At 45.1% G+C, this 21,820-nt stretch overlaps 3 protein-coding genes across 6 annotated transcripts in view; 1 reads left to right on the top strand and 2 right to left on the bottom strand.

Annotated features, from left to right (window-relative positions):
• Positions 1-17,766, bottom strand: part of LOC106747384 (mucin-19-like) — a 65,439-nt gene extending 47,673 nt beyond the window's left edge. For 2 of the 3 annotated variants that reach the window (XM_014624857.1, XM_014624859.1), the window contains exons 1-7: positions 16,754-17,766; positions 13,104-13,213; positions 11,816-12,021; positions 11,137-11,325; positions 10,617-10,760; positions 8,904-9,000; positions 5,563-5,727 (exon numbers count right to left, since the gene is read on the bottom strand). In XM_014624857.1, the coding sequence (XP_014480343.1) occupies positions 5,563-5,727; positions 8,904-9,000; positions 10,617-10,760; positions 11,137-11,325; positions 11,816-12,021; positions 13,104-13,213; positions 16,754-16,932 (1,090 nt within the window). In that variant the 5' untranslated portion in view covers positions 16,933-17,766. Of the gene's footprint in view, positions 1-1,593; positions 1,678-5,562; positions 5,728-8,903; positions 9,001-10,616; positions 10,761-11,136; positions 11,326-11,815; positions 12,022-13,103; positions 13,214-16,753 lie in introns of those variants that run through there. The other variant, XM_014624862.1, reaches the window with a different exon arrangement.
• On the top strand, positions 9,287-10,193 carry LOC106747386 (uncharacterized protein C4orf22 homolog). Its single transcript, XM_014624864.1, has one exon. It carries the CDS (start codon positions 9,287-9,289, stop codon positions 10,001-10,003), a length of 717 nt encoding a protein of 238 aa, XP_014480350.1. The 3' UTR covers positions 10,004-10,193.
• Positions 17,767-17,865: 99 nt separating the features above from the next.
• LOC106747387 (UPF0545 protein C22orf39 homolog) lies at positions 17,866-20,915 on the bottom strand. 2 transcript variants are annotated; one of them, XM_014624865.1, is made up of 5 exons: positions 20,542-20,915; positions 19,350-19,749; positions 18,907-19,071; positions 18,667-18,831; positions 17,866-18,561 (listed from the first exon to the last, which is right to left on the bottom strand). In XM_014624865.1, the coding sequence occupies exons 3-5, from the start codon at positions 18,952-18,954 to the stop codon at positions 18,337-18,339; spliced, it is 438 nt and encodes a 145-aa protein (XP_014480351.1). In that variant the 5' UTR covers positions 18,955-19,071; positions 19,350-19,749; positions 20,542-20,915; the 3' UTR covers positions 17,866-18,336. The 2 variants fall into 2 exon arrangements, with proteins under 2 accessions (XP_014480351.1, XP_014480352.1); XM_014624866.1 differs by having other exon boundaries at positions 19,419-19,749.
• Between the last annotated feature and the right edge of the window lie 905 nt (positions 20,916-21,820).

The following is a 21,820-nucleotide window of genomic DNA, read 5'->3' as shown; positions in this document are numbered from 1 at the left end:
CATGTATATATAAAGTTTATTCTTTCTATTTATCGATAAATTAAATAGATGATATTTGCGCATGAATGTTTATTCCACATCCCCCTCAAACCCATACACGGAGAAGCTGAATATTGAGGAAAGAAGAAGCTGGTAAACTTCTTTCGACTAAACTCTAAACTCTTTCGACTGTGCGCCATAACGGCGAGAGATGTTTCGTAATTCCATTTACTTAGAAATATCCCGAATTTCTCATAAATCTGAAGTTTTTTATCAAAGTTTCTCCGGAAACGCTGTGGCGGCGCCTTTCAAATTCGAAATTTAAATCTGATCTAAACGTTCCGAGTTTTGTAAGAAATTTCTCGTCGTTCGAAGATTCCCGGAGTTCGAAGATTTAACAAAATACGCCGGATGTCGGGGAGCTCCTTCGGCCGATTTCCGGTTATCGCCGAGCACGTTGTCGAGCGATCCCGAACGGAAACGATGGAAGTATCGGCGTATCAAATTGAATTTACGTAATTTTCGAATTCCTTCGCGCAAAGCACGGAAGGAAGATTACATCGGCGCGGCGGATGGCGACGATAATCGCGCGCTTCCTAACGGCGAGGCATATTTTCACGGCGCGGCTGTGTACCGTATAACAGCTCACGGTGAGAGATTTCCGGACTCCTTTCGATGAATGCGAACGGCCGACAACTTGACGACGACGACGATGGCGTTACTCGACTCTCTTGGGAAAATGTCTTTCACACGGCGACAATGCCGTCGCGTTGCCGATTATATTGCCCCATTGCTCGATTACTCAGAGTCCCTCTTCTGCAAGATTCGCCGGGACGGCGACGATGACGTCGTCGTCGTCGTCGTGGTACCACCCTATAGACGCATTTGCAGTCGCGATTTCTATGCGCGTCATGCATACGCGAGCGCAATCGCATGATGTCGATGTCCGTGATCGGCGAGTACTAATCTTTCGAGGCAACGTCGACCACGGACATGCGACGATGCGTTCTCGACGTTAATTACGAAGCCGAGGATTTTTTTCTAATTAAATGAGGCCGGCCGGGGAGGTAATTGAAATCGCTGGGCGGGCGAGACGTAACGATCTCTCCGAATGATGAAATTAATAATTATTATAGAATTATTAAGAGAGGGAGAGAAAGGAAGGGGGGGGGGGAGCGCTGTGCGAAATGACGAGTTTGCTCAATAATCGTGAGAATGTTGAGAAATTGCAATTATTACCTCATCATCAGACATAATCACCGCAGGACAACTTATGTACGGTCAAATCGACAAGGTTCAATTGTAAAATGACGATAAATGACGTAAAAGTGACGATACGCTTATTAGAAAGGCTATACACGCGTCAGGAGTCTCGCACAGGCAAAAGGCAGACATGAAAAAGGCGATATCAGAAGATACGCGCAACGTTTACGCAACTGGCCGGCTACAACGTTCGTTAATTCACGACGGCAAATCGCGATTTCAACAGCGACCTCGATCGATCAACCTCGGCGGTTGAAAAAGGTTGAACGAGTCGAAGTCCTGTTGAAACTTCGAAAGAAAAAGAAAAAAAAAACCGTCCATATACGTATACGTGTGTTCGATTCGACTCACCAGAGAGGAACCTTCGAAGTCGATCGGGCGGACTCCCTGTGAATATTCGCGCCTCCTCCTTGGCAACACTATGAATCACTGTGAATCACTGAGTCACCAACCGACGCGAGCTTATAATCGTGGCGGAAAATCAATCGGAGGAAAAACGTCCCGGGCAGGCACGGGAGGGAAGAAGACAGAGACACAGACAGACGGACAGACAGAGAGGAGGAAGACGGGCCGACCGTGCAGACGGATGACGAGCGAGCGAATGATCGGAGGAGCTGCAGGCATCGACTTGCTCGCCCGAGGACGAAGGAAGAGGCGAGCACCACAGCCGTGCCGCGTTACATTCGGCAGGCCTGCCTTCTTCGATACTCAGCAAAAAGCCGGATCGCGGCCAATAACATGGGGAGAGACGTTACGAACGTCTGCCCGTGTACGTACAACGCACGCACGACGCAAACTCGTGTCGTTGGCGCGCGGAAAACAATAATCGCAAACATTTCCCGAGCGGCGAAACGCGAAAACAAGCGGTCGGCTGATTGAAGGTTTGTCGTCCGAGACGACGTCTCGACGACAATACGCGAACGACAAGTTCACGTGACTCTGTGTTTTCCTATTATTCAATGATGTGCACGGAGTGTCACGGAGGTGAATCACGTTTCTTCTACATTTCAGCCGCGAATCTTTCGAGCGATTTCTCCTCCAGCGGAAAAATGCTGACGAGACGCTGACGGTCTTTTAATCAGAAACAATCGAAAAACTGTATGTTTACAAGGACCTGTTGGTCACCGACCAAGGAAACACAAAATTGGCCATTAAGTATCTAACTGCGACTGTCCGGGGGATATAAATGTTAATACTACATAGTACAAATAATTTTGTGTTAAATGTGACATATTTCACATGTCGCAAACAGTCCGCACGAATTTTGATTAACTTAACACAAGGTGACCATGTTGAAGAATAATACAAATATTACGTCAAAAATTAACACAAAATTAACACAAAATTAACACAAAATTAACATTCACAATAATTAGTTAATCGATACTGAAGTATAAAATATGTTAACACTTACACATGTTGAATATCAACTCAACACAAAATATACAAATTGAGCTCAATTAAGCACAATACATTGAATTAACACAGATATGTTTTTAAAAATTGTTTTTAAAAATTTTACACAAAAATGTTAATAAGAACCGATTTTGATACAAATAAAAGGTGTATTTTTACTATGTGGCTCGCCACATTCCGGTCCAGTGGACCGTTTAACATATTTCGGTTTTCTAGTTTTCGCATGGCGTGCTATTTTTTTTTTTTTCTTAAAGTACCAGATGCCCGCCACAACGAACGAACATTACTTTTTCTTAAATCGCACTTGCAAAACTATTTGAGGAATTTTTTCTCCGAAAACCCTCTTTTTCTTATAGTAACAAGTTCAGTTTGAACTCAAATCATTTTCCTGATCTGGCATGATAAACATTTCATTCAGATTCTGTATTTTGAACTCAAATCATTTGACATGATAAGCATTTTATTCAGACTCTGTATTTCCAACTCTCACGTTATAAGCTGAAAAATACGAATTTAGAATGGCCGGTCCGGCCTTTCTTCAAAAACAATCGATAATCGAGAATGTTTCGCGACAGGTTTCCTTTACATTTTTCCTTTACCTTTACTTCCACTTGAGGAATTAAAAGATCGGCGATCGGTCGACCGGTTATAATGTAGCCGCCGGTATTAATTGCTATTAAACGTTCGCGAAATCGATCGGCATTTCCTGCCCGACGAGAATGATAAAAATAGGAGACGGCTCGTGGACAGCTGCACCTGCACGAAATTGTGGTAATTTCTCGCTCACCTGCTGCTTCAGCTGTTCCTATCTTTTCCCGCTTTCTCGTCTCTCTTTCTCTCTCCCCTCTCCACCTCCCTCTCACCACCTCTCTCTCGGGTAAAAAGTAGCTCGACCTACGCGAAGAGGATCGCCGGACGCCGAATAGTTCTCGTCGACAATGGAATTATGTTATCGAAGCGTCATCTCCGTTCTGCGTGCCGCGCAGTTCCGCATCTCGAGCCGATCTTTCGGTGCGCGATGGAAAGGAAAAAAAAAAGAGATCGTTGGGTAAGATCGTCGGGAGACCGGCCGGTCGCGAGAGAGGAAGACGACGCGAAGCGCTAGGCAAATTTTGTGTCGCGTCCGTGCCGGAAATCGGCGAAGCAGAGCATGACAAGGCCACAAGGAGAGCGACTGGGATTACAAAGAGATTCGTCTTTTCTAGCACAAATTCCTCGGCAAACATCGTTTCCCCCGCTTTCTCGCCGTCGCCGGCGTCGTGTATCGTCGAGGAAGAGCTGCGAGCGATGCGCGATAGATAGATGGATGGAAATCATTTCCAACTCGGATATCCCGCGAGCGCGCGCTTATCGCGCGGAAATTGCGTTGCGATCGCGCGCGCAACTTGCTTGTACATGCCGGCGCGCGTTTATCGAACTCGGCGAGGCTCGAATCGATTTTCTCCGTCGGCCTGTTTCTGCGCCTAAAGCGACGGCTGATAAAAACCTCTCCGATTAGGAAAGCCAGCATTTCGCAATTCCGCGAGACTTTTCAATGGAAAATCACCGGCTGGTGGAACACGACCAGACTCTGGCCTTAGAACGCGCGGAAAAGTTCGCTTTTTCTTTTCAGGTTTTATCCATTGTCGAAAATAGCCGCTAAGTAACCGTCCCTCCCCTCCTCCTCCTTTGAGTGGAATGTTTTCAATGCAAGGTTTTCAATCGACGAGAGTGAGAAACCTGCGAATCAAGTTCACTCACAGGTTCGGCACTTCGGCGTCCTCAGTCTCTTCATTGAGGACCGTCATTAATCGTCAGCCGTCATTAATATGCAGCTGTGCCATTTTATGTGTGACGGCCCTAAGGTAAAGGTATCAATGCCTGAACATGTACCTTATTCTGGGTATTCCTGCTGTGTTTTGGCCTTTAAATATGAATATTTAAACTTTCAACATAGAATATACAGGGTGTCCTTTAAGTATCCGGCCATACTCTGAAAGGGGCGATTCTTTGGTTTATTTTAGATAAATAAGTTCATACAAACATATATCCTAAACGGCTTAGTTTCTGAAATACAGGGTGTTCAAGCTTTTAGGAAAATGTAGGTCTCACAAAGACTTGAGGATATTTCATTGAAACCTGCTGTAAGTTTTTAACGCATCATGATATTTCAAAAACACAATAGCCAAAAAATGAAAAATAAAAAACGAAACAATGAATTGTTGAAAATAACCACTTTCCGTCAAGACACACCCTTCGGCCCTCCTTCTCAAAGATATCAGGTTGAAGAACCGAAGCGCCTATTTTTGTATTTTTCCCTTACTGCTGTTTTTGTTTCCGTGACTGGCATTTTAAATAGATCATCACGTTTAATCTTTTTTTAAAGCACTCTGGTATTTCGGAAACTAAGCCGTTTAAAGTACACGTTAATACGAACATTTTACTCGAAATAAACCGAAGCATCGCCCCTTTGAGTATGGCTGGATATTTAAGGGACATCCTGTATATATACAGGGTGAACCACGCAACGTGATCAGCTTAGTTTATTCTGCTGTTAGTGGACCGATTGAAAATTGCGCATTCGTGTAGAATTATGCATCGTAAACTTAATGTAATCATCTTAAAGCTCACCTTGAACCATATTATACTAGAAAAAAAATTTTCAATCGGTCCACTAACAGCAGAATAAACCAAGCTGATCACGTTGCGCGTGCATCACCCTGTATATTTATTGAATATATACATATATTTTATATATTCAGAGTTTAAATATTCGTATATTTAAAGACCCGAACGACAGGAACGTCCAAAGTTAGGTATATTTGATGCCGCCTGAGGACCGACACGCTGCGATTGGTAACCGCGATTCGGACGCCTCACGTGCAAGTACCACCGCTGCAGCGTTTTTAATCAAGATGCACTCACGTGGACTTTGCAGCACCTGCCGGTAGACTCGTTGCGCGGCTGTTCTCGGGTCCACGTGGTCCCACAGTCCGTCGCAGGCGATTATGAGGAAATCCTCGGTGCCGTCCAAGGAGACACATCGGATCTCCGGCTCGCCGGTAACGAACGGCTTGTGCGAGACATCGCCTGGAAAAGAGAGTAGAGAGTATTGAAAAAAAAAAAAAAGAAAGAAAAGGAACGAACATACGAAAGAGGGATCTCTCGCCGGTTGTTTCGAGAGACGCTGACGTGTAACGCGGCGGCGGCGGTGCGGGCGTACGCTTAGAAGAGCGTGAACGCGAAAAGCGTAAAGGAATGCTCAATTCCGAAAGTATGCGATTAGATTGGAAGTCGAGTCCGAGGTAACTGTTACGGTTTTATCCATTGGCAACCGTAATTCCGATATTTTACATGCGAAAAACACGCCTGCAGTAGCAGCAACAGCAGCACAAGCGGCGCGCAATTAACTATAATTAACTGTTTAATGAACAGCGCTGCTAATTTAAATAATGACGCCACCGCAACACCGCAGCGCCGCTTCCGGTTATTATGAATCCCGAACGGCGCTTTTTCTTCCTTGCCTTCCTCGCGAGAGACCAACGCGTCTCGTGTGTGTGTGTGTGTGTGTGTGTGTAGGGCTTCGTCGGCCTACGTACGCGGAGAAACATTCGCGAATAAAATGGTCCGTATTGCGTGTCGTGCCGGCGGTTCGACCAATCGAATTAAATACCGCGGATTTCGGCTCAAAGTGCCCAACTTTCGTCTCGTCTGAATGTTGCACGTTGCGTATCGTTTGAAAGCGGAATGTAATATTTGCGCCATTTCCGAGAAATCCCGTCCGAAAATAGCATCCACTCATATTCTTCTTATCGATGATGCGAGAGACGAGATCGGGGTTCGGCAAGAGGACAGCGAAACGCACTAAGCCTTATGTAATTCACGATCTTTTGATGCAATCGACAGATTACACTTTACGTGATGTAATATCTAACGAGAATACGCGGCTGAGTCATAAATAACTTCCGTGGCAGATAATAAACACATATATATCTCTCTCTCCGATAACAAGTCATTAAATAACTAAATAAAGAACGTGTGTTGTTAGGTTAGTTTCCACCCGTGAGACCTCTTTTACGGGAATAAATTTCAAGAAACCAGGTGGAAATTACTCGTGAAAGCGTTCAATCGGCGCGAATCTCCTCGTAATTCGTAAGGTGCGCGCGCGCGCGCGCGAAATTATAACTAGAAGCACAACGTAGAAATGCCTGTAAATGCCGAGCGAGGGTTATTGGTGCGTGGATAAATTTATATCAGAGAATAAATATGTTTTTTGATTAACTTCGCCAGACTTCTTTCATACGTGAGAAATCTACTTTTCACGTCAAATCGATCTAATTATTAATAAATTTACAAGTTCCCAAACTATTAATTAATTAATTAACGTTAATTGACTGCTTTAAATATTGTGAACCGCCTAACTCAGCCAGGAGTCGAACTTGGATCCTCCCACTTGCCGTGCGTTTACACCGTCAATCATATTCATCCTCCCATACAAATTTACTCACACGAACAATCTCAGTTCTCATACACAGAGAAAAAGATTTCTTTAGACTTAATATTTCGATTTATTTATTACTAAAGTTTGTTTCAAAATTTTATCCTCTCATTCAAGAGAACTTTGTTTTTTAACAGAAGGAACGCTATTATTTGAAATAGCATCTTCTAACCGAGCAAAATATTATTTGGCTATAATAAATATGTGAAATGAAACAAATCATTTCTTTATAGGAAAATTATCTTTCGTTGCAAACAAATTTTTTATTTAAGCTAAATATACGTTGAAAAGTCTAGCAATTGTACTTATTAATCGAAACATGCCAATGATGAAATTTGTTTGGATGCAAATAAAATTGATCAAATTTGAAGAAATTTTTTCTCAACGTAGGCGTCTACGTTTCTAGTGATTGTATACGTCTGAAAAATCCAATAAATTTAATTCGAAATTATAACGTGTGTGTGTGTTCGTGTGTGTGTGCTAAGAAGAGAAGATGTTCTGGAGGAAAGAATCACCTGTTAATGGCGCCGGTCGAATATCGGCCCGCCGAACTCCGCGAGCGTACCAAGATGGACGCCGCTGAATTATGGCCTTTTAATTATTCCGCACATGCGATCGTGCGAGCCGCACGGTAGAGCTCTCGGAGCGTAACTGCACGTACTATTGTGTCAGCGGGCAAACGGAACCAACAGGATACCCGACACGCGGCTAGAATTTTTTTTTCGTCCCCTTTTTTTTTCACTCCCCCGTCGGCCCGACGAGAGCCGTAGTTGGGCTCGCCCGGGCGCGCTCGTCCCGTAAATGGCGCGCCCTCGCCGTACGCGACTCGCGTCTCGAAACGCGTCTCTGAAATTGCCGGCCGGTCGATTTCGATATCGACTCGACATCGATTATTCAAATGATTCTAATATCCTATGCCACGCAAGCCTCGCTTTGCGCGATTGTCGTCGCGCACCAACCCGGACGCGCGTTGTGAGTAAACATATTACTCTCTCGCGCGCGCCGGCGGCATATAAATTCGCGCTTATCGAAGTTACATTTTTGCGTCGAAGCCTGGTCGAAACCTTGAACTCAGGCAGGCGCGAAAAGCGAGCGGGGCGTCTCCGAAAGATTCGCAACAACGAAAGAAACGGAAGGCGCGATCTTACATATGCATGAAACGTTTCGTGCAGCGATTCTCCGGAGAGAAGTGGGCTTTTTCGTCTGGTTGCAATTAAAGGGAGACCGTGGGAGTCTGCTTTCCCGCGACTTTCCGATAAATGAATCGAACTTTGTTACGGCCACGTTTCGCCATGTCCTAACTTTCGAGAGGAGAACACATTTCCGTTATATATAAGATCTCTTCGATGAGCTCATTTATAGTCGTGATTTCGAGGTAAAATCTGCTTCCCACTTGCGACTTCCCGCGGGACTCGGAACGACGCGAGTCGACACACAACGCGACTTGCTACAGTACTGACTGACCGCCATGGGGACGTCACTGTCTCCATCTGTGTGTTGATACCGTGTCTTCTTCGTGGCGTCGCTCGAGAGCCGGCTGGTAAATCGCTCGGGACGGCGCGAAAATCGTGCCGAGAGGGTAAATCGTGCTTTCGGAAGGCGCGTTCGTGAAAGTGCCTCTCGATTATTTCCACCGAGGTATCGCCCGTAAATTCGTCTCGTCGCGTGGCGGAACTGAATGAATACGAGGCCTCCTCGTATCCTGAACAAACGCCCTCGCGTATTTTCACGTATGTAAAAGCGTGCAACACAATGCAACGGGGCTTACCTATGGCTCGTGATATGTTGAGAAACCCGTTTACCCGCAGAACACCCGCGCAATTGATAACGACTCCTCCCATGTTGTTAATCCGTTCCTGCTCGTCCTGGGGAGAAGAAAGAGACCGCGTCGTATGGTAAATAGGACGCTACTTTGCCTCGATAAGCCTCGCACGTGGCGCGTCGACGCCGAGCGTAATATCCTCGCGATAACGAGGCGAGAGCGTGTCAAGAGCGTCGAGAGTGTCGATACTCTTCGATATTCTCACACACACATACATACATTCCGCGCGTCTCGACTGTTTGCATTATACAGGGGATTCAGATAAATTGCAAGTTTCGAGAGCGAGTTATCGCTTCTCTCTCTCTCTCTCTCTTTCTTTCTCCTCGAACATGACGGTCATCGGGACGCGGATCGACAGTGACAGGAGGTTGCTCGAGTTCCCGAGTTACGAGGACTACCTGGACTCGCTAGTGAGTCCTGCCGACATCTACTATCTCAGAAGCGGCAAGACCGCCCGGCAATTGGCCGAGCTCGGCTACCGCTGCACCGGCGAGACCCTGAGCCAGGGGAGTTTCTATCGTCGCTCGAAGATCGTGCGGGACCTGCTGTACCCCCCGCACCGAGCCTACGAGCTCACGTCGGAATTCGTGACGCCCGGCGACAAGCTGATGGAGGAGCTGGCCCTGCGCGAACGGCCGAACCGATTGGGCGTTCTCTCGACCGTCGTATTCCTCCGGCATCTGACGAAACGTTCGCGCTTCGAGGAGTCCGCCTACATCGATTTCGGCGACCGTCTCGAGAAGGAGGACTGGCTGCCGTATTACCGAGGGGAACGACGACTGTCGCCGCACAAGCGGGATCTCGCGTATTATCATTGGAGGCTGGGAAAAGCCCACCTGAACGAGAGCCGCAATTACCTGCCGATCGTCGACCCCGAGCACGGTCTGTTGCTCAAGAATATTCACGACCGGCAGATGATCACCGTCGATCCGGCCGCTGCGTCGCCCGGTGTACACTCGACCCGAGTACGGATACGCTGTCCGTCTTACGAGCACGTGGTGTTGTACGACCATGTGATCAGAAGCAAGATCCTCTGCGAGAATTAGGCCCACGGCGCATACAAGGAAGCAAGATGTAAGCGGTAAGCGAACTGACCAATCACGGTCGATTGTTCTCCTCGTAGTCTAAGGGCCGTTTTCACCAATTCTGGTTAACCCAACCGACTGATTAATCCAACAAAATTGACCGATCGTCCATTGGCCAATTAGCCAAACCGATCAATGCGATTGGTCAGTTCCGTTGAACCAACCAAGTAAGTTAACTTTAACCGAAGTCGGCGAAAGTCACCCTAAGAATGATCGATTGTGATTGGTCGATTTGCTTACCGCTTTTGCGTATCCCATGGGGACTTAAGCCGGGTCTACAATAAGTGTACTGTATATACAATATATATATATATATATATATATATATATATATATATTACATACAATATATTGTATGTACAATAGGTATATGTATGAAATTGGCCAATCGAAATTGATTATTCTTCTCATATCCGACTATGATTGGTCAATTTCTTACGGCTTAAAGCTACTATTTCTATTGTAGAGACAGCTTTAGGCGACGTGACTGTGACAATCCGCGCACGTTCGATTATCTTACGTCCGGCCGGTAAAATCGGGGAGGCACGGAAGAGACCCGGTGCTCGCTACTTACTTCTCTCGCGGGACGATGCGGATTTACCAATTGCTTCACGCAGCCGCGCTTAACCAGCGAGGCCATGGAATCGCCGACCCACGCGACGTGGAGCTTCTTATCCATCACCAGCACGCACACCGCGGTGGTACCGCCGTTCAATCTCTGTTTAAGCAGAATGCGATCGAGATTAACTCAGCGTTACACGGAGAAAAGTCAAGTTTTACCGGAACAGCAAATCGTTTGTCGATGTAGCGACAGTAAAAAAAAAAGTCTGTCAAATGGGAAAAATAATTTTGCTGTTGAAGCAAAATGTCGTTGCGACGGCGATAAAACTTAGTCGGCACAACCAAATTACCTTGCCCTCCGTATATCCAGCGGATAGCAATTAATGCTCTTAACAAATCTTCTCGGCTGTCCGAACACATTTTTTTTTGCCTGTCACTATATTGACGAATAATTTGCGGTTCTAGCAACATTTTTCTTGTCGTGTAGACGGAGGAGCGGATGACGATGACGGTGCTCCGTGTGCGATACTCACCCGCGTACTCGACTTAGCGATGAATTGCGCGTCCGTGGTGAGGAATGCGTCGCGCAGCGCGCGCTCCGGATCCGTGGGATAGTGCACACTCTCGACCAAATACTGATGGAGATGCGTCGCGCAGTACGCCGCCGCATCCTGCCCTCCGTGTCCGTCGAACACGGCGTAGTAATTCGCTATCGTGTCATCCTGCAATTTGCGACATCACGTGTCAGTTTCGGCGCTTCGATCTCGGGCCGAAGGAGGAACGCGTTTTTACCGAACTCTTTTAAAAAGGAGGGTCGTAAAGAAGGAGGAACGTTTCACCGAACACTCTCAGCGAGCGAGCTTCGTGAAACTTCTGACCCGCAAGCGTGGCAGAAAAGTTCATCGAAATTAGGGAAAGTTTGCAAATGATGGGGGGTTTTTTTTTAAGAGAGATTGCTCGGTACCCGTTGAGAAGGAAGTTCGGTAATCAGTAACTTTTTTTGCCGGCGACGATTGCCTAATTATTAATTTAGGGCCGATTGTTCCGACTTCTTGGTAAGATTTACAGTACTTAAAATATCTATTAGGCAAACATCAATGGCTCTTATTGATTGGTCCGTTCGATAGGTATTTGTCGGGTAAATCTTGCCGAGAAGTTGGAACAATCGGCCGTTAATTATCAATCGAGTCGTCACGCGAACGCTACACCTACCTGAATATTAAAAATAGTATGCAAGTCGTGCAGGACCACGTGGCGATCTTCCATTTTTCTTCGGGCATTTCTCGTGGCGCCCACCACCACCTGCGGAGTCGACGAAGGCGGCGGCAGTAACGCCAGCCTGCTGTTATCTAAATATCGCCTGCAGATCTCGTTGACTTCGTTCGTGACGGCTTGCATGAGCTTCAGAGGCGCGTATGCTGCAAAAATCGACCGGTCGACCATTAGCGTTCAACTGTGCGAGTTTATACCGCATTTCGATCGACGTACACGGGCCGTTCGAAGAATTCACCTTCAGCCGCGTCTTCTCCCGAACTTAACCCTTTGCGCCATTTTTAGTGATTTTAACTAACTTCTAGGCAGTCGTAGTCGACTATATTATTACTATATATTCTCAGAAGCATAAGGAAATAAAAATAAATAGCATATAGTTTAAATGCTTAATTGTTAACTCGCTGGAAACAAAAATAAACTGGAAAATTAAGAAACAGACATTTTTTTTTCAGAAAAATTCATTTGTAAACAAACTACTAGGAATCGACACATCACAATATCATCAATTTATTAAGGACATTTGATAATATTTCATAAGTTTTTTACAGAATTTTTCGTTGGCTCAATTTTTTGCAATAAATTATTGAAATACTGTTAATCTTTATTTTGATTCTTTCTGGTAAATTTCTTCTTCCTCTATCCTAACAAATTTGTCAATAACTAGCTAAAATAAAGCGAAGTGATAACTTACTTCGGTGCGCTATAAATACAAATATATAAAAAAAACGTTGAAATAGTTACTCGCTACGTCCTCGTCATTATTTTCGAGTAATGTTAAAAACGAGATCATTAATTTTGAAGATTTAAGGTATCGCTATTCTTATCTAGCAATTCGCCATTTGAACTTTTTTTCTTATTGTTAACATATAAGAAAAAAAACTTATATTCCAAACACGAAAAGATATCATTGAGAAATCAAAATTTTTGAATAATTGGGTCCATATTGGATCAGCTATTTTGAATTCTGTAACTCTGACTTCAGATTCACAATCAGCGAGCCCGACTTGCATACCACATTTCCGAAAATTCCATCGAGAAATGTATGGCTGAAAGGGTTAATCTCAAAGCTCCTGACTACACGTGGTCGATCTCCATTTATAGTCGCGATGTTTGGAAATTCGATTCACGTGGCTCTTTTCGAACGAGCGGCTCGTATTTCGGCCCGTATACTTGCCGAGTACATCGTCTTGGTAAAACGTGCTGATTCGCTGATTCCGATACCACTTACCCCTCTCCTGCTGCCTCAGCCCGCAGATCTCCGGCTGCTTTTTGCATGTCGACTTGATCGCTTGTATCACGAGATATACGATGTACGACTGTAAACTCGGCGGACAGTATCTGCAATCGATCGTACAGCCCATTATATTATATATATATATATATATCTCCCTCTCTCTCTCTCTCTCTGTGACTATTTCGCAGAAACGACGCGGGCAACCACTTTCGATGATTTCCCTCAGGTATATATCTATTGCTCGGATAGAGGGTATTACAAAACCAAGGCGTGTCGCGCTATAAATTCATGCAACTTTGACGGTACAAAGAACCGTTTACCACGGACAGGTGGTGCGCGCTATTGTGCACGGAACAGAAAGAAACAAATCGATACCGTACCGCGTGCGAAATGCGCGACGCGTCGCGCGCCGTTCGCCTCGCTCGTGTCGCATTGGCACGCGCGGCTGTTGTTCTGGAATTTCGCGAGACCGTATAATTTCGCGCCGTGCACGAGGAATTCCCCGCACAGGACGTCCCGTCTCGAACTCTCGGGAAAATCTCTCAAGGACGGGTTCCTCCGGCTAGCTAACTAACTCTCCGCGGACACCAAACCACCGTGATAATTCTTACAACAATTACGTTAAAGTTGATCGATCATGTCGTTTAATTATCCGATAATATCCATAATCTACTTAATTATAGAGCGCAACGTAATTATACATATATGGTGTTCGAAACTGGTATCGGAACCCGTGACTCACCCGTGTAACCGAGTAAGGAAATGTTTCCAATTAAAAAGCAGAATTAACAGGCTAAAAGTGAATTATTGGATTTGCCCGCACAGAAAGGAATTAAACTTATATATATAAATCAAGGATAGATGTTCTCATACATAAGCAAAGATATAATCTTCTTGGGAGATGTTTGGCCTTGAATTGAGTGCAAGTAATACTACCAACGACACAAATTCCATCAAATCGAGACTACGAATCTTCTATGAAGATTATTATTAGAATATTCCTGCTTATATATGAGAATATTTATTCTTGATTTAAGACTAATTTTTTTTTCTGCGCAACGACGGACGACCAAGCGCGTTTTGGTTAAAGGAAACAGAATTTCTCGTTATAAGAACGTCGGTCTTTGATTTACCGCGATAATCGATAAAAATGTTCGCATTTAGAAGGTAGAATAAATAGATAAAAAAGTGATTTTGGAGTTGGATCTATTTGATCAATGAAGAGCCAGACGCGTTTTGATCGAAGGGAACAGAATTTCCGAGAAATGAGAATCAAACTTGCTTCGTGAGAAGCGGAAATTTTCCAACCAAACTTATATCTCGGTGTAGAATATAGAGAAGTACAGCGTGACAATGAGAAGAAAGGAGACGTGAGCGTTCGACGCGGCGAAGGAACGAGAAACCGTACGCGCTTTGGTTGAAAGCCCAACAACGAACACCGATTAACAGTAACATTACACATCGATATTATAATTTCCCGCTCAAAATATAATATGTGTGCAATATAACGCACGTTGTACGTATCGAATTACATCGGCGGGCGAGAAATTGTAATATCGAAACGGAAATTCCAGTTGTAAGTACGAAATTTGGTTCGTGAGAACTAGACAATTTCGTTTCCTTCAACCGAGACGCGTTGGGTATCCGGTCCGTTATTATCAAACAGACCCGAGCAAACTCACTTTCCAATGTAGAATACAAAGAATTATCGCGACGATAAGAGGAGAAAGAGGAGATACCCGTGAGTTCGGCGCGGCAAGAGAGCCCATGGCGTTCGCTATCTCTCGTTTATCACTTATCGTTTTATCGCTCCGTCGTTCATTCTTTCCGTTCGCTCTGCGTTACGAATGCTGATGACGGACTCGGGCGGTTTCGGCCGGAGCAGATAACGACGCAGCAGCGCGCGCGCACGGAAGTGGCTTTCGTCTCTCTCTCTTTCTCTCTCTCTCTCTCGATTCTCTCGGGCAGAGAACTCTCGCCTGGTAGAGTTCGCGCGCTCTGCGAAAGGGCATCGGCGCGTATTTATGCGAGTTCTCGCGAGCCCCTTTACGCAATTCCATCCTCCTCTTCCTCGCGCACCTTTGTTCTCTGTCTCGCGTGATGCACCGTGCAGCAATGCGTAACTTTTTACGCGTCGACTTCTTCGCGCCCGGCACGGTGCTCTCTCTCTCTCTCTCTCTTTCTTCTCGGCACCATGATGATGGTACCGTGATCTTTATCGCGGCGAAGCGAGCAGAGAAGGAAGAGGGAAACGCGCCGATGGGAGTATTTTCATACGCCGCGCGACTACAATGCGAACCGCTTATTGTGATCGACGAGATAAAATATTTCGCAACTCCGGCGTTTCTCGTCTCGCAGAAATAGACCACCGTCGCCGCATTGTGCCAATACACAGGGTGTCGGGGAAACGGCGACTTTTATTGTCTCTTCTCGAAGATCGTTCCCGGAGGAAGGCGCGTTGTCCGCGTCTTGCGACCGTCACCGGAGCGGAAAGGAATAGAAGGTGACAGTTTTCTTAAAGGAGTTGTATGACTCGGTGTCGCATTTTCAGTGACGCGTTATGGAAGCCACTCGTAAATTTAGTATTTGTCGGAAAAAAATATATATTTACTTCACTGCTTAAATAATAAATGTTCTTTTGGAACGGAGTTAAATTTTATTTTGATTATTAATGCTTATTTTGCTTTTATTATTGATACTACATTTATGCATCTGTTGATCTGATAGAAATGCACGGACAATAGAAGAGGTATATAAACATCAAAGTATCTACATAATATATGTTTCGAATATTATTACAAATCATAAACTCTGCTGCACTGCTGTATTTTCAAAACGAAATAGTTAATCATTTTGAAATTTCCGTACAATATCTGCGCGCGTATTAATCTTTCATATCATATTAGTTTTCACGAAAATCTTACATCTTTATGGTTTAGAAGATATTAAAAAACGGACGTTAAAAGTGCCTTTAACTTGAATTGCAAATATCTCAGCTTTCGAATGGTCGATCTTTTCCCAATTGCATCCCCGAGCAGTCAGATAATATTTCAACGCATACGCGGTGCAAGTTTACCGAATTGTTATCAAACTTATTACAATTTACGGCCTTAAATCACCGTGAAAACGTTGTAACGTCTATACGCAACTATAAATAAATAAATAAATAAATAAATAAATAAATACGTAACTAAAACGTCTGTATAGATAAAACGACACGTTGGCAAATATAGCTGAGCGTTATTTAAACCGTCGATTTAGCCGAGTAGCGTCGAAGTATCTCGAGAGATACTCGTGAAGAACGTATCGGGCTGTAGTAAACATCAAATGACGCTCACGCGCGCCGTTTCAAGATCAATTCAAGCATAGTGCGCAAAGACTATGTTAATTAGCATTTTTTTTTGTCGAGTGGTAACACACACACACACACACACACACATACCGGCGTGTGTACAAACACGAGCCTGGCACGGCTTAGGTAGGAAGCAGCGCGGTGGCTGCGTTCGATAAGCGCGCGCGCGCGCGCGGCAGTCGACGCGTTTCGGCGGAATGTCAAAAATACGCACTCCTTTTCACGCACCTCTCTCTCCCACGCGACCGACTAATCCAAACAATAAACACACGCACACGCGCGCGTGACTTACGTCTGATTGAGGTACTGTAGAGTCACGTTGATGATCTCACCGACGATCTCGCCCTCGCCGATGTCGTAGCCGCTCACCTTCACCGGCAGCTGATCGTCCGGATTCACCCTCGCGACGAACTCCGCGAAGAAGCGCGCGTACGCGCCGAGGTAGTCGCCGTCCACGCAGTCCGTGGCCATTGTCGCCGCGCACTCGCACGTGCCTGCGACGAACAACGCGCGCGGCGTCGCGCACGCCGCTCCGTTCCGCTCACCGCTCGAGATCACGCGTGATAACGCGTCGACGTTGTGCACTGTATATCTGTCTCTCTCTTCTTCGCGCCGAACACACCACCAGCTATGTAACCAGCAGCGATGCGGTTACTCCGTCCGTCTTCGGAGCGACCCGAGGCGTAACGCACTGTGCGCTCTCGCCTGGTACGCGTTATTCGTTGTATATAGGTTACGTCATTCATTCAGCACTCGTGTACACGTACACGCCGCGTCCGCACGTATACAAACACTGTCTCTCGCGTGCGCGCTCCCGAAGAGTGCGGGAAAGAGAGAGAGAGAAAGTGACGCGTTCGGTTAGGTCCGTGGTTGATGCGTGCGTCGCACGTAGCGGCCTAATGAAAGAGGGAGGGGAGGGTGCAGGCGGCGATATCGGAGGAAGGGACGGGAAGGGCGCCACGTTCAAACGACAGTCCCTCCTCGCGAGTCCTCCGGCGTCCCCTGGCTTTCTTTTTGTACTGACCACTTTTGCGCGGACTGCGACTCCTCTCTCTCTCTCTCTCTCTCTCTCTTTCTCGCCGCGCGCACGAAAAGGACGTTACTACTGTCGCGGAACAGCGGCAGATCAGCGCGCCCGACTGCGCATGCCCGACATACGCAGCCTCACCGCCGGCGATGGTTTCTCGCATTGGTTTTGCGCCGAGCGTGCGACGACCGAAGCGTTTTCGGGCGAAAAACGCGAAAAACGTGAACTGGCTATTTGGGCTACATTTTGTATTTTCCGGCCGCGATGACAGGCCCGAATTTCCTTCCGAGAAGTCCCCGAGCGACCTCGCACCCTCCCGTTGTGCGAAGCACGTTGGAATCGGCTACGTTCGACGCAAAAAAGTGATCAGTGAACAGTCATTGATCATAGGCCTTTATTACTGAATCACTGAATTTAAACCAATTATGGTTGACGAACTATTCAATCGTGTCAGCTGAATCGCAAACATTGTTGTCATCGCGAATACTCTTCTCGAGGGTTTAAAGGGAAACGGGGTGGTCGAGGCTTTGTCGACGTGTGAAAGTACAAATGTCCGATGTCATCCTCGATTCTCACGGCGTGCACCTCCCCGGCGGGAGATACTCCGGCTCGCTTCATCGATCCGCTATCCGTTGCCGCGTTCCCGACGCTTTCGTTTTCATCGCGCATGTTTAATCGTGCGGAAAGGTAGCTGGGCTTACGCCTTGCGCGTGAGTCGAATAATAAGTGCGAATGTGTGCGCCCGTGTGTATGTATGTATGTGTGTGTGTGTATGTGTGCGAGTCTGTGTATATGCAGGCTATGCTTGATTTTTTTCGAACACCACCGAATTCGCCGGGAGCGCGCCGTTACAATATAGTGCATTTCTTGTCGAGGTACGATTCTTCGACGCCATTCTTCATCTCTTTGCTTCGTATCTGCAGAAACGTATCCTTGAACTTCTCCTGCATCCAGTCGGGTAAAGGCGCGTTCCAATTCTCCGGTGGCTTCTCCCTCCTCTCCCAGACGTCGTTCCCGTAATGCGGCTGCAATCGTTCCGTCCGGCGTTGCCTCTCGCTCCTGATCAATTCATCCTGCGCGAAGGGTAATTTTTTTTTTATGCGACACTTCGTTCGGCAACATCACTCGGTCGGATATGCGCGGTATCGCTCGAAAGAAACAAAGTAAAACCTGCGTACGTATGCTTCTTCCGATTTGTGCTTTTCCCACCGATAACAGTTGAGGTAGTCCTTCTTCCACTGACTGCAATCAATCTTCTCACCCCATATGAAGTACTGATGAAAACGAGCTTTTATACTGGTACAGTCGTCGTACTCATCTTTGTAAACCATACACGGTCTTATCTGACGAAAAAAAAGTAGGATCACTTGATGAAACGATGCGAGAGATAACGCGAGAGAAGATATCTGATCGAGTACCATCCACTCTAAAACGCGGTGAGGTTCATCTTTTTTCTCGTCGCCCATAGTGACTAGAATTTACGAGCCGTGAGCTCGTCTTCTCAGTGCTGGTAGACAAAACTGCTCACTGTATTCGCCGAATACGTCTCGATTTCGCGTGTCATGTAGTAAGTCACGTGCGAACTGCGTTATACGAGCGGTAGAGGTTAGGAAATAGGTTAGGGATCCATCTCGCGCAACGAGAGGTTATTACACAACCGTTACCGCGCCTCGTTCGAAATCTCTCGAAAGGAGAGAATTCTTCGACGAATTTTTCTCGCACATCTCTCGATATTCAAATAGGCAATAACGAACACACTGGATATTCGATCGATTTGTATCCAAATCTGTCGCATGTCGGTCGTTTGTCGAGCAATAAATTGCAATAAAGATATCGTCTGATGTCCGTGAGTGAGACGTACCATTCGAAAATAAAAAGATCGTCTAACTTGCTTTTGGAGTGACGATAATTAAAAATACGAGATTCCGACCTGTTGAATAATGTTATTTAAAAATAAACGATCGGCCGACCGTGTGATGGAATCGCGCTACTTGAAGGTTATGTTTGCCTGACTCGTTGTTTAGTTGCACTCCGATTTTTGACCGCAGTTCGATTCCACTTGACTCACGCATGGCTATAAGTCTGCAGCACATGACGTTTGTTTCGTGCTGAATTGCTTGGTGTATAGAAATACTGCGTTCCGAATGATGCATTTCCAAACATGGATGACAATACACCAATCAAGACGCAGAGTTTCCATCCAGCGAGCAATCCAGCACGAAAACAAGCATCGTGTGCCGCTAGCTTTATTGTCCGGCTTCCTGCATCAATCGTAAGTTATATGTGAGCAAATATTTTAGACGTGTTGACTGGTTTCAGAAAGAAAATTTAAATCAAACAAGAAAGGGCAGACTGGGTGTTTCAGAATAGCTGGTGTTTAGTGGTTGCACACAAAAAGTGGTTTCCCGAACGCAACTTCAACTTGACTCGGGCAGCGTTCCAGTAATCTTCGCAGAACTGCCAATTTATAGTTCAAGTTACGTATACTATAGTTTACAATACTGTAGCGATTAGTGGAACACGGGAGAGTCCCGATTCACCACGTTCCAATTGACTACCACCAACCAGCCAGCCGTGATTTGACCTTTTTCTAGCGTCAGCCAATCGGTGTAGCTCAATAGAGACGTGGTCAATCGGGTCTCACTCTCGCAGAACGCGTTTTTCTACGGTACACAAAAGCTGCACAATACAACGAAAGTGTCGTTAACTCCGATAACGAGTTACAGAATTTCAGTATTTTTGGCGTTTTCGAGTTTAGTAGTTTCAGTAGTTTTGGCGTTTGCTCATTAAGGCTCATTAGCCTATTATGGTGTAATGACATGTGGATAACCCAATAACAAGTCGCTGTGGTCACATGTGCGGATAAACGCATAATAAATTTGAAACAGAAAATACCGGAACTGTGCTACATGCAACAATTGTGACACACGCGTAGAGACGACGAAGTATCGCTTGTATCACCTTTCTCTCTCGTACACACTTTGGACACACTTTCGGCCTATCAAAGGAAATAAAGGCAATTCCTCCTCCATGTCTGTATACTCAAAGGATACGACGAAGTAATTCATCGCCGACACCGTCCACACTGCTCGTCGAAGTTTCGGTTTCTGTCTACGTTTTTATACCGTTAAAATCGGAAACGGTTCACGATCCGTCGGACCCGTCTTAGAATTTCGCCGCAATTCCCACGCGCCATGATTACGGAAGCACAGGTGCACTCATTGTTTGGCGAACGCCCCATCCGTCGCGCTATATGCCTCGCCTACGAATTCATCGCCGTCGACATACGATCGTATCCGCTACTAGTGATGATCTAAATAGTTATTTGTTAATAAACCCGTTATTCGGCTATCGTTATTCATAAATAACTAGTTATTTTAATAGTTATTCAGTAATTTTTTGCCTCACATCTTGTTGAATGAATGGATACCTGATTTTAATTACATAGTAAAGAAAATTTCATTACTCTAAATATATTAGATTTGCAAACAGTTTAATTCAATTTTCAATAGATAACATCATAAATATGTGATACAGAAAATATGCTGATAATATATATTATATAATAGCGTAAGAATAAAAGAAATGGATCAATCACGATCGAATGTGAAAAGAATAATCAACTACAATTGGTTAATTTTTTACTCTTACTTGTTATTGCTGTATTCTTACGGCCATTTCATAGAATAGGCCGCAGTACGATTGGACACAACCAATAACATCACTCAGATTTTACTTAACCCTTACCAACCAAACAACTTGATTGGTTGTGTCCGATCATATTGTGGTCAATTAAGTCTCTCCTCTCATTTCGCTTAAACTTATGGCACCATCTTCAGCAGCTACAAAGAATAGATCAATTGTCTGCTAAATAGAGAATTTATTGAATTCTCTAAAGTTCCGATGGAAATAAAAGATTGTGTAATAATTCATGAATAAGTTGGAAACTTCGTCATATGTAAATCAAATAATTCAATAACTGTTATTTATTGTAAACTGTTAATAGTTATAACAGTTCCAACAATGAGTGTGTTATACTTCAGGTTAGTTACTTTGTAGCTAGATCTTGTTAAGCGTTGAACTTCTGTATTACTTCTATTATACGATCATATAAAAGAGTTTTAGCATCGATTGCCCATAAGAAATCCGCATGACTGAAGAGTTTATATGGAACTTCTTCTAATAAGACAACGTTAGGCAAGTGTTTTGCTAGCTCCAGTACATTCTGCAAAAAAAGGGTAGACTTGAGTATTTTCATTTAAGGTAAATAATTATTTTTCTGTGTCAATTAATTATCACAATCTGGACGATCAAATTTTATCGTCTTGCGTT

Source organism: Dinoponera quadriceps, unplaced genomic scaffold (genome assembly GCF_001313825.1).
Source record: "Dinoponera quadriceps isolate SergipeBrazil2010 unplaced genomic scaffold, ASM131382v1 scaffold2412, whole genome shotgun sequence".
Lineage (NCBI taxonomy): Eukaryota > Metazoa > Arthropoda > Insecta > Hymenoptera > Formicidae > Dinoponera > Dinoponera quadriceps.
This window is presented reverse-complemented; position numbering and strand designations above follow the sequence as displayed.

Coding starts and splice junctions, on each gene's coding strand:
- LOC106747386 (XM_014624864.1), top strand. CDS start 9,287: ATGACGGTCATCGGGACGCGGATCGACAGTGACAGGAGGTTGCTCGAG.
- LOC106747387 (XM_014624865.1), bottom strand. CDS start 18,954: ATGGGCGACGAGAAAAAAGATGAACCTCACCGCGTTTTAGAGTGGATG. Junction 18,832..18,906: donor ACCGCGTTTTAGAGTGGATG/GTACTCGATCAG, acceptor TTTTTTCGTCAG/ATAAGACCGTGTATGGTTTA. Junction 18,562..18,666: donor ACAAATCGGAAGAAGCATAC/GTACGCAGGTTT, acceptor CCCTTCGCGCAG/GATGAATTGATCAGGAGCGA.